Below are 12,950 nucleotides of genomic sequence, written 5' to 3' on the forward strand. Positions count from 1 at the left end.
TGCACTCACTGCTATTTGCACTTGCCTTCTGATTTCCTCCTGCATTCTCGCTTCAAGGTTTTTCCCCGCTCCTGTGCTTCACGCACCGCTTCCTCCAACCTCTGGAGCCGCTGTGCCTCTTCTTCCTTCTTTCTCTAGCGGCTTCTGTAGGAAGGTCTGTCCTGAGGGAATCCATGCTCCCACGAGACACTTCCTTTGCCTCTAGTTCGGCCACCGTGTTCAATAGTCCCGATGGCGTATGTCAGTTTATCCTTCTCTCTGTTGGGCCTGAACGCACCACTAGTAGTAGCTCTCTGAGCATAAAACAATCTTTCTGCTGCTTCTTGCAGTCTTGCGCCATAAACGCACTTCCCTGTCTCCTGGTCCAGTGTTCACCCATGAGCGAAAAACCAATTATTTGCACGCTCTCCCCACTCGAGTGATTCTGGTGTGATACCCTTGGCAAGAAGGTATGCTTCTATTTTGTTCCACTTCTTAATGGCAGTCGGGTAGCCACCTGATCCCAAGTTATGGTGGTATGTCTTCTGTTGGGCATTACGTTGGTTCTTTATCACCCGACTCACACCCTCTTCCGACGTCTTGTACTATATAAACTCATCCTAATAGGGCCTCTGCTTTAAGATCGGGCCTGGGACAGTAAAATCTGGTGCTATGTTCTTCTTGACATACGTCGTGTATAGGTGTTTCTTCCAAGTCTGAAACTGGGTGGCCATCTTCTTCATTGCCCAATCCCTAACTCGCTCCTTCAATTCATCACCATCTATTATATCATCATAACCATCTGTTTAGAGCATGAAATGTTCCAAGACATCATTCCAAATTAACGTCTTGTCACGATCGGAGACAAAACTGATATGAGGAGCATTGGTCTTCTTCTTCCATTCGCGGGTACTGATCGGGAGCCAGTCCCATACAAGGTAACCACAGTGGTGCATGAATTTTGTTTTATTTGGCCCCCCTCCGGTTCGCCTATATCCACATTGAACTCTGAGATGATGAAGCGGCCCTCCAATGGCTTTTTGGGACCTCGAACATTTTTACTCTTCGTTGTAGTTGTTGATGTCGATCTAGAGGGCTACAAAACATAAACATTATTTTTAATGTCACACATAAGACATATGATAATATAAATAGCTAATAATAAAAAATATATACTTGGCCAATATGTTGTTGCTCATTTTGTTCAAGAGCTAAGTACTGACTCCCGTCATCTACATCCTCTTGCACGTTATTTTTAGCACCATCATCGCCGGCAACTTGAGTGCTAGTGTTGATTAAATTCATCATCAACTCCTCCTCATCCATGTTTCTCGGGTCGGCCATCTAGCTTCAAAAAACAAAACCAATATATAGTACGTTAAATCTTTGCTTACATGCGTAAAATCTACGAACAATATGCATTATTAAATCTTGCCCCTCGGTCACGGACGCAATTCGCCACACTAGGGCGAACTGCGTCGGTACTAGGGCGAATTAGGGCTATACATAAATAGCCGAGGGCGAATTGTGTCGGTGACTAGGGCGAACCACGTCGGTGACATCAACAACGTGGTTCGCCCTAGTCACCGACGCAATTTGCCCTAGTGTGATTGTTTAGCGTTAACGATAACAATAATACGAATGTTGATCGACTAGGCCGCGAGAGAGGGCGGTGTGACAAGAGTGGCGGTGCTTTGCTCCGTCGTATATATGTTTGTACACATGGGTGAACGAGGGCGGCGGTGCTCCGCCATATAAACCCTAAACCCTAGGGCGAACGAGGGCGGTGGTGCTCCGCCGTATAAACCCTAAACCCTAGGGTGAACGAGGGTGGCGGTGCTCCGCCATATAAACCCTAACGAGGGCGGTGGTGCTCCACCGTATAAACCCTAAACGTCGTGGAGCTAGCCGAGGAGTGAACTTCTTCTTAGCGACCGCGCCGCACGTTGTGGACGACTGCCTCAGCATCGTGCAGCTTCTTAGCAACAGCACCATGACGCGCTCCGCGAAGTACTCCGTGCTCCCTCTCTAGGGCAAGGTGCCGTCCAACCTACCCGTCCAGTGGAAGGATGTCGTCTACAACGACGCGCACGCGCTCCGCCTCCGCATGTACAGGCCCACCGATGACAACATGACGATGGCCAATAATAAGCTGCCGATGCTTGTCTACTTCCACGGCAGCGGCTTCTGCCTGTGTAGCTTCGAGCTGCCCCACTTCCATGCCGGCACGCTCAGGCTCGCCGCGGAGCTCCCAGCGCCCATGCTCTCCGCTGACTACCGCCTGGCGCCCGAGCACCGCCTCCCTGCGATGCACCACGACGCCGAGGCCGTCCTGTCGTGGCTCCTCGCCCAGGCCGAGGCCGACCCATGGCTGGCCGACGACTCGGCCGACCTGGGCAGGGTGTTCGTCTGCGGCGCGACTCGGCCGGCGGCAACATTGCGCGTGCACCACGTCGCTGTCCGGTATGGTAGCGGGCAGCTCGCCCTCGACCCCGTCATCCGGATCGCTGGGTGCATCCTCTGGCCCTTCTTCATCGCCGAGGAGAGGATGGCGTCCGAGGCGGCCGGCCGGCCTTGTTGACGACGGCACGGCGCTGTTCGATGAACATGAACATGGCACGGCACGGCCTTGTTGTCCGAGGAGAGGACGGTGTCTGAGAGAACTCACCTCAAGACTGCGAAGGCACGCGCGGTGGAGGGCTCATCGGCGCGAGGTGGGGTGGCGACCGGCGGCGGCGCGAGGAAGAAGAGGAGAAAGGGCGGCTATTCAACGAGGAAGAAGAGGAGGGGATCGATCTGCGCCAGGCACTGGCGCATATATACCAGGGAGATTTACTCCCGGTGCCAGCCACTAGCCGGGAGTAAAGGTCCTTTACTCCCGGTGCGTGTTATCAACCGGAAGTAAAGGTACCTTTACTTCCGGTGCGTGTCACCAACCGGGAGTAAAGGTATACCTTTACTCCCGGTTGGTAATACGCACCGGGAGTAAAGGGTTTTTTTGGCGGGCCACGAAACTGCAGCCCACCTTTACTCCCGGGTGGGATTCCCACCCGGGAGTAAAGGTGGGCCACAGTTTCGTTTCCCGCCTATTTTGAGCAAAAATTTTTAATAAAATGCAATAGTCTTGTTAAATACATAGTAAATTAAATAAAAGGCATAAAATTATTTTTTCTTAAAAATATGGATTTTTTTCTTTATTGCACATAGGAAAAATCTATAACCTAACTTTTTTTATTTTTTGTTATAATTATAAAACATAATGTAACTAATATTTATTATTTCGTTAATGCAAAAATGTAGTGTTTAATTAAAATTATTAAAACTATTGGTTTTGGATAGGAAATTTGTTTTCACATCATTTTAACGTTAATATTTTAATTTTTCATCACTCAATATCCTAATTTAACTTTTCGAGAGAGAAATCCCACCAAATCAAACATTGATTTAATTTGAAACACGACATAATAAACATCTGAATTCACAATTATTACATAATATCTCAAACACACACTACATTAAATCACTATATCATCAAGTGGGCACAGCAGTGAACTTCTTCTTTACGTATGTCCCTTGGTTATGATCGCGTCGTAACCATGGAGTGTCCTCATCATTTACCAAGATGCTAGGGTCTTTGTTCACTTTGAAGGGTGGAATTTGGTCATCCTTTTCATAATCTTCTGACATGTTCAACTTGTCCTCAATTCCCACGATGACTCTTTTCCCTGAAAGAACTATGTGGCGCTTTGGCTCTTTGGTTGAGTCATTATCGTTTTTCCCTCTTTTTTGTTTGGTAGACATATCATTGACATAGAACACCTGATTCACATCCTTGGCAAGGACGAATGGTTCATCTTTGTACCAAATATTACTAAGGTCTACTGTTGTCATTCCATACTCGTTGTCTACTGTTACCCCGCCTCTGGTCACCTTGACCCATTGGCACTTGAATAATGGGATCTTCAAAGTAGGTGCATATTCTAGTTCCCATATTTCATCTATGCGGCCATAATATGTCTGCTTATTCCCATTCGGGTCTGTGGCATCTATGTAGACACCACTATTTTGGTTGGTACTCCTTTTATCTTGGGCTACTATGTAGAATATGTTCCCATTTATCTCATACCCTTTGTATGTGACGATATGCCATGATGGTTGCATAGCCAATAAATACAGTTGCTCATGGATGCTCTCATCACCTTGACCTTTTTTCGCAACCAACCGCCGCAAGTTTCTATGTGCTTATGCATAATCCAAGCTTCAGTCTTCCCTGGAAACTCGGATCGTAAGAGATCCTTGTGTGTCTCAATATACGGATCTACCAAAGAGGAGTTCTGTAGAACTATGTAGTGCGCTTTATTAAAATAATCATCCTCCGTACCAATATATGTTTTCCTCCCTAGTGTCCCCTTTCCGCTTAGTCTCCCCTCATGTCTTGATTCAGGAACACCAATTGAGTCAAGGTCGGGAATAAAGTCAACACAGAACTCAATGACCTCTTCTGTTCCATAGCCCTTGGCAATGCTTCCTTCTGGGCAAGCATGGTTGTGAACACATTTCTTTAGGACTCCCATGAATCTCTCTAAGGGGAACATGTTGTGTAGGAACACAGGACCGAGAATGAAAATCTCCTTGACTAGGTGAACTAGGAGGTGTGTCATGATATCAAAGAAGGAAGGAGGGAACACCAACTCAAAGTTGATGAGACATTGAACCACATCATTCTGTAGTTTAGCTAGATCAGTTGGATCAATTGCCTTCTGAGAAATTGGATTGAGGAATGCACATAGCTTCATGGTGGCTAGACGTATATTTGGAGGTAGAATTCCTCTTAATGCAACTGGAAGTAATTACGTCATGAGAACGTGACAGTCATGGGACTTTAAGTTACAGAATTTTTTCTCTGGCACATTTATAATACCCTTTATATTCGAGGAGAATCCAGATGGTACCTTGATGTTGTTTAAGCATTCAAACATGATTTCCTTGCTTAGAGTGTAGCTGGCAGGACGTAGGTAATGGCGTCCATCATCTGTCTTCTCTAGATGCAGGTTGTCTCTTTCTCTCAAACAACGCAGGTCCTGTCGTGCTTCAAATGTGTCCTTAGGCTTTCCATACACACCCATGAAGCCTAGCAGGTTCACACAAAGATTCTTCGTTAGGTGCATCATGTCGATCGAGCTGCGGACCTCTAGGACTTGCCAATAGGGTAGGTCCCAAAATATGGACTTCTTCTTCCACATGGGTGCATGACCGTTAGCGTCTTTTGGAATAGGTTGGCTGCCATGTCCTTTTCCAAAGATGACTTTCACATCATTGACCATATCGAGTACATCCTCACTGGTTCGGTTGCGAGGCTTGGTTAGGTGGTCTGCCTTCCCTTTAAAATGCTTGCCTTTCTTTCTTACAGGGTGATTTGCAGGAAGAAATCGACGATGGCCAAGGTACACGACCTTTCGACATTTTTTCAAGAATACACCTCTAATATCATAGAAGCAGTGTGTGCATGCATTATATCCCTTGTTTGACTGTCCTGAAAGATTACTTAGAGCAGGCCAATCATTGATTGTTATGAACAACAATGCTCACAGATCAAAGTGTTCCTGTTTGTACTCATCCCACACACGTACACCTTCTTTATTCCACAAAATGAGAAGTTCATCAATAAGTGGTCTCAGGTACACATCGATGTCATTGCTAGGTTGCTTCGGGCCTTGGATGAACACATGCATCATAATGAACTTCTGCTTTATGCATAACCAAGGAGGAAGGTTGTAGATACTTAGAGTAACAGGCCAAGTGCTACGACTACTGTTCTGCTCTCCAAAAGGATTGATACCATCTGTACTTAAAGCAAACCTTAAGTTTCTTGCGTCATTTGCAAACTCCGGGAATTCTCTGTCGATTGCTCTCCACTAGGACCCATCAACAGGGTGTCTCAACATATTGTCTACCTTATGGTCTTCTTTGTGCCATCACAACAATTTTGCATGTTCTTTGTTTCTGAACAGACGTTTCAAGCGTGGTATTATAGGAGCATACCACATAACCTTAGCAGGGATTTTCTTTCGCGGACATTCGCCCTCAACATCACCAGGGTCATCTCGCCTGATCTTATATCGTGATGCATGGCATACCGGGCATGCATCCAATTTCTCGTACTCTTTGCCATGGTACAGGATGCAGTCATTAGGACATGCATGTATCTTCTCGATTTCTAGCCCCATAGGACAGACAACTTGTTTTGCTTCGTAGGTAGTGGCGGGCAATTCATTGTCCTTCGGAAGCATCTTCTTTTGGATTTTTAGTAACTCTCCAAATCTCTTGTCAGATACACCATTCTTTGCCTTCCATTGCAGCAATTCTAGTGTGGTTCCCAACTTTTTCTGCCCTGCATCACAAGTTGGGTACAACAATTTCTTGTGATCTTCTAGCATCCGCTCAAACTTGATCATCTCCTTTTCACTTTCACATTCTCTTTGTGCGTCATGAATGACCTAACAAAGATCATCAGCAGGCTCATCTTCTGCGGCTACCTCTTCTTTAGCTTCTCCCATTGCAGTATCATTGAAGCACGCACCATCGGGAATAATATCATTGTCATCCCATTGTTCTTCTTCACCTTCTTTCATTACAACGCCGGTTTCTCCGTGCTTCGTGCAACAAATATAGTTTGGCATGAAACCCGACTTGAACAAGTGTGAATGAAGAGTCCTTGAGCAAGGATATTCCACCGTATTCTTACATATGGCACATGTGCAGCACATGAAACTGTCGTGTTTGTTTGCCTCGGCCGCACATAACAAAGAATGCACTCCGTCAATGAACTCTTGGGAGCGGCGATCAGCATTGTACATCCAATGCCGGCTCATCTGCATTACATGACATAGATACCATATTAAAACCTAGATCATAATTAATTATTTATACAACATGCGTGCCACCACAAAAGGTACAAATTTATGAAAGCATCGCTACAATGTAGACAATCCCAACTACCACTAAAAGAACTAAAGCTAAAATACATTTCAGGAGCACAAGGATTTCGTGACCAATCTCAACTAAAACAGACAGATCCCCCGATTGTGCAACATCTTTGGGCTTCTTCGGCTGGATCACTGCCTCATTAGCCACCGTATCTACTTGTTGTGCAAGATATTTTTGCACGAGTTTAACATACTCTTCCTCCCAGTAGAAGCCTGAACATCGTCCACTACCATCCCACTGAAATTAAAACAAAAAATTAGAACTTTAATCACAACCATCATGAAAATAGGTATAAACTAACCATAATCATTAAATACGATAAAATAACTCACATTGCGATCCGGACACTTGTAGAAGATACGATCCTTGTTGGGACCCTCCTTCTTCACTCGGTACTCCATCACAATCTTCGTCTCATCACGACACTTGCCGCATGGAATGAGAGGGAGGCCCGGCCTAAGTCGCTTTGGAAACCCATGAGAGGCCGAGGACCCAGAAGCAGTTGCCATCTACTCTCTATACTCATTTTTAATACACTATAAATTTCTTATTTTATAAACAAATAAAATTAAGAAACTATAAAATTATCTATATCTCTAAACAATGATATTTTTAATGGTCATTGTGTTCTCGTCTTTTACTGCGGCAGGTAAGTAATTCACATGATATTTCTGTAAATTAACAGAAGAATGGGAGTGTACACACATAACAATCGATTATCGTTTATATTTATATATATACTACGTTTGGGTACGGTGATTGACAGACTACTACGACGATATCAGGACGTGTGAATAAATAACCATCCATACTAGTTGACCTTGCTTACGTGATCATCTCGGCGAGCATTTCTCCACCGGACGGCACCATACTTGGCCACGGAAGAGCTCCGGTTCTACGAGGAAGAGAACACGGTCTTCCACGACCGTTGCCACTCTCCCTCGTAGAATCAAAGCTCCTCCTTGACGTGTGTTACCGCTCGACAGAGAACATGCTCACCGAAATGAACATGGTCCGCTAGTTCAACTAGCTACTTTAACCTTCCTTCATGTAAATTTGCAAGCTTGAAGTGATTTTGAGCTCAAATTGCTTACAAATGAAAAAAAAAAACCACAATGATGAAACATGAGAGTATGAAGTTGGTAACCTTTAGAACCGAAGAATCGATGGAGGAATCGAAGAAATCGATGGAGGAATCAAAGAATGGATGGAGAAAGAGCAAGAACACTGCTTAAATTTGAACTTAAGCTCTCGGGCGGGCTCGGGGAGGAAGAAGATGGCCAGCAGGATTTATAGCTCAAAAACATGTTTTAATAAATAACCATCCGTACTAGTTGACCTTGCTTACATGATCATCTCAGCGAGCATTTCTCCACCGGATGGTACCATACTTGGTCAAGGAAGAGCTCCGATTCTACGAGGAAGGGAACACGGTCTTCCACGACCGTTGCCGCTCTCCCTCGTAGAATCAAAGCTCCTCCTTGATGTCCGTTACCGCTCGGCAGAGAACATGCTGGCCGAGCTGAACACGGTCCGCAAGTTCAACTAGTACAGATTTTCTATAATTTTCTAACTATTTTCTAAGTTTTTCATTTCATAAAAAGTTAAAATAAAATGTTTAGTCGCGGAGTCCATAGAAATGACCATATTTTGACCTAGCAACACATTGTCAATTGTCATTGCGTTGCATTGCACCCCGGACTGGACTCCGGACAATAAAATACTATGGTCGATCGATGCCGTTCTTTGTCGTATAGTCGCACGGCGACAGCCGACGGACCCGTTCAACCACCAAATCTGTCAGGCCCGGCTGTTCGGGCGTATCGTCAAAAGAGAATGGATTTGCTTCCTATTGCACGGCCTTGCATTGCATCTGTCATACTAGTCGGAGGCACTAGTCCCTATACTCATTTTTTAATACACTATAAATTTCTCATTTTATAAACAAATAAAATTAAAAAACTCTAAAATTCTCTATATCTCTAAACAATGAAGTGTGCTATGCATGCTACAAATGAACGGTGAATACTAGTTTTTAATAGCTACTTTAACCTTCCTTCATGTAAATATGCAAGCTTGAAGTGATTTTGAGCTCAAATTGCTTAAAAATGAAAAAACCACAATAAAGAACCATATATATAGTGAACAAAATGAGATAAGACAATGGTGAAAAATGAGAATACGAGATTGGTAACCTTTACAACTGAAGAATCGACGGAGGAATCGAAGAAATCGATGGAGGAATCGAAGAATGGATGGAGGAACAATAGAGGGAGGAAGCAAGAACACTAGTGCAGTGAGCTTCAAAATGTGCTGAGCTCGGGCTCGGGGAGGAAGAAGGAGACGGCCAGGATATAAAGGGGGGACCTTTAGTCCCGGTTGGTGGCTCCAACTAGGACTAAAGGTCCCTCCCAATGGCTACTGCGCTAGACAGAGGTGGCAGAGACCTTTAGTCCCGGTTGGAGCCACCAACCGGAAGTAAAAGTCTACCTTTAGTCCCAGTTGGTGGCTCCAACCGGGACTAAAGGTCCCTGCCACCTCTGTCTGGCGCAGTAGCCGTTGGGAGGGACCTTTAGTCCTGGTTGGAGCCACCAACCGGGACTAAAGGTATCTCTAGTCCCGGGCACAAAAAATGCCGGGACTAGAGCCCATTTTGGCCGAGGATCAAAGGTCTGTTCTCTACTAGTGCTTGCCGTGTGTATGCTGAACTCCTACATGTAGCATATTGCATAGATTGTTTTTTATTTTAACCCTAGATGTAAATCCGTTGTATATTGTGTTAGTTGATCTCCACCAATAGGCCTTGGGACCTTGTCTCTGCGCCCTAATCGGGGGCACCCAACCCTAATATGGTTGGTGGGCCCCTGTTGCACAACACATATAAAAGAGAGGTGGGGATCACGACTCTAACTACGAGGTTGGTCTGAGCCGCCATGATCCACCAATAGAAAACCTAATCCGATCTATAGTAGTGCTGCCAACGACAAGAAAGCCACCAACCGACTCTGCCGTCGCCTCTACATCGCCACTGGTCATCGTCACCATGCTGGAACCATTGCGCCGAGCTACCGTGACACCATCATCCAAGCTATTGTGGCGCCATAGACCTAATGGTGACCTAGACCAAGGTACATCTATGGTTTTGTCATCTAGACCAAGAAGCCTACCCCGAATCTACCTTACAGAGGTACTCTCTGATCCTAACAATGGTATCAGAGCCAAGGTTACGTTATGGGGTAGAGCATTGAAAAGAAATAAAAGAGAACAAGGGTCCAATCCATTTCGGATTAAGACCCTAACCCTAACCGGGTAAGAGCAAACAGAAAAGAGACGGGGGGTGGCGGATGTCACCCAACTCCCGGTCACCACCGCCACCGAGCGGGGAAAGATGCCGCACCGCCGTACCTATGGGCGCACGACAAGAAAAGAACATCCGTGTTCGGATCAGAGAAGAGAAGAGATAGGGGTCTCGGCACTCCAAGCCAAACCCTAACGCACGAAGCACCATGGGGAAGATGAACAGTAATCCCTAACCCTAACCCCAAACCCAAATCAGTTCAACTCCGAAAAGAAAAGAAAGAAGATCCAAAAGAGAACAAAGGGTAGAGGGCAAGGGGCTTATCTCAAAGATCTTGAACCCAAGCCAAAAGAAAACCGAATTAGGTTCAACCGAACCCTAACCCTAACTCGCGATGAGGAAGAGGAAGAGAGCGATTCAGTACAAATAGATAAGAAAAGAAATCGAATGAGAGAGATGAACCGAATCGAACGAATCAAATCGGGAAAAGAAACCCTAACCCTAGATCCCCAAAATGGTTGAATCTAAGAAGAATAGTGTTGCGCCAAATCATGAAGGGGGAGAAGGGGAAGGGGAGGCCTACCTCGACCGCTGCTGACACCGCCGTAGTGCGGCTCACCGGCGCATGGGAAAGAAGAACAGTGGGTCACCCTAGATTTGAACCCTAATCCCCAACACCGGTTCAGATAAGAGAAGAATCCAAATCCAAATCCAAAAGAAGAAGGGGATGGAGAAGAAGAGGAAAGGATCCTACCTCGCTGTGCGTCGGGATGACCTTTCACCGGCGCGGGAGACGGCTGAGCTGGGGGCACCTACTCGCTGGGACCCGGCCAAGGAGGCGCCACAGCTAGGCCGCTCGATGACGGTGCGCTCACCCGCTGGCGAGCATGCACGTCGACGAGGGGGCCGGCAACAGCGTCGAGGTCCTGCTCGCTCTCGTTGTTGCTTGCTCTTCGCTCGGCTGCTCAAAGATGCTATGCTGAGGAGAGACAGAAGCGCGGCGAAGAGAGAGAGCGAAGAACGGAATGAGGTTAGGGTTTCTGGCCGATGTGGCCGAGAGGGTTTTGACCCTGCGAAGCCTGCGCTCGACCGTCGGATGAGATCCGACGGTGAGATTTCAACTGGGCCACTCTCAGCCTAGGCGAGCGAGCGCACCGGGCTGCTTTGTCGGCCCAGGCCTAGGTTGCGGCCTGGGTCAGCGCAGCGCACGTGTGCACATGTGAAAGGTCAGAGCTGGGCCAGGCCACTATGACAGTTCCGGCCCAAGATCAGTTTTTTATTTTTATTTTCCAGTAATTGCTTATTTTTTGATAATGAAAAATAGCTCAAAGAAAATAGGAAAAGTAATTTTCCCTCTGGGTAAAATTCAAGAAATTGAGTATATGTTTTCCGCTGTCAAGGAAATTGTTTATTATCCAGTTATTCTGAACCGACGTGATATTTAATTGGAGAAAAAGATACTTTGACATGACTGCTAAAGAAATTGTTTATTCTCTAGTTATTTTGAACCAACGTGATATTTAATTGGAGAAAAAAGATTTTGACATGATTATGATGTTGTTAATTTCTGACCAATGTTGTTATTAACAATATCGTAATTTTAATAATTTATGCATTAATTCTATTTCTGCCAACGGTGATGTAGAATTAGTGTATAAGAATAGTTCTAAATTTTAATGATTTATGCATTATTTCTATTTCTGCCCAACGGTGATGTAGATTTAATGTATAAGAACAGTTATATGTCTTAATTTTAACCAATGTTAGAATCAAGGCATGCAATTGTTGTTATTTTTTATGTGAAGAAAAAGTTTAACCTAGCCTTCATCTTGACTAAGGTGGACTGGGTAGTCACCTCACCATGTTCCACAGAGCCTGTGGCACCGGTGAGGGAGACAAACGAGGCTGATGCCACTTGGGCAACTAAAGAGAGCGATTTTGAATCCCGAAAGATGTCCTATGCCCTTGAGCATAGGAAGTGGGTCACTACCAACAAGAAATGTTTGGCTGTGATAAAGAACACGATTGAACCTGTAGTTATGGACTCAATCCTAGAGTGTGACACGGTCACCGAGTACCTCGATAGAATAAAGAGTCAGTTCACTAGCTCTTTAAAGACATATGCTACCTAGCTGATAAAGCAGCTGTTGATAGAGTGTTAATCTAGAAATGGTGGCACAAGAGAGCTCATGATGCATCGTCAAAATTATGGCACTGTTGTTTAGGCCATATTTCAAGGGGAAGAATAGAAAGACTAGTTAAGAATAATACTCTTCCTCCATTAGAGCTCTCAGATTTAGAACAATGCAGAGAATGCATAAAAGAAAAGTATGTAAAGAAAATTAAAAAAGATGCCAAACAAAGCGTAGGAATTTTATAGATTATTCACACAGACATATGTGATCAGTTTCATGTAAAGAGTGTGGATGGTGATTACTCCTGTTATGTCTACATTTATCTAATCAAAGAAAGAACAGAAGCATTGGATAAATATAGATATTTAAGGCAAAAGTTGAAATCCAACGTAATTTAAAGATTAAGATAGTTAGGACCGACCGTGGGGGAGTACTATGGTCGGCATACACCATATGGCCAAGTTCCTAGATCTTTTGCAAGGTTCTTATAGGAGAATGGCATAGTAGTCCAGTATTCTATACCGGGCGAACCTCAGTAGAATGGAGTAGCT

At 45.0% G+C, this 12,950-nt stretch overlaps 1 protein-coding gene across 1 annotated transcript; it reads left to right on the plus strand.

Annotated features, from left to right (window-relative positions):
• The first annotated feature begins 2,116 nt into the window (after nt 1–2,116).
• On the plus strand, nt 2,117–2,560 carry LOC136524227 (carboxylesterase 15-like). Its single transcript, XM_066517675.1, has one exon. It carries the CDS (start codon nt 2,117–2,119, stop codon nt 2,558–2,560), a length of 444 nt encoding a protein of 147 aa, XP_066373772.1.
• The last annotated feature ends 10,390 nt before the right edge of the window (nt 2,561–12,950 follow it).

The sequence above is a fragment of the Miscanthus floridulus genome, chromosome 18, assembly GCF_019320115.1.
Source record: "Miscanthus floridulus cultivar M001 chromosome 18, ASM1932011v1, whole genome shotgun sequence".
NCBI lineage: Eukaryota > Viridiplantae > Streptophyta > Magnoliopsida > Poales > Poaceae > Miscanthus > Miscanthus floridulus.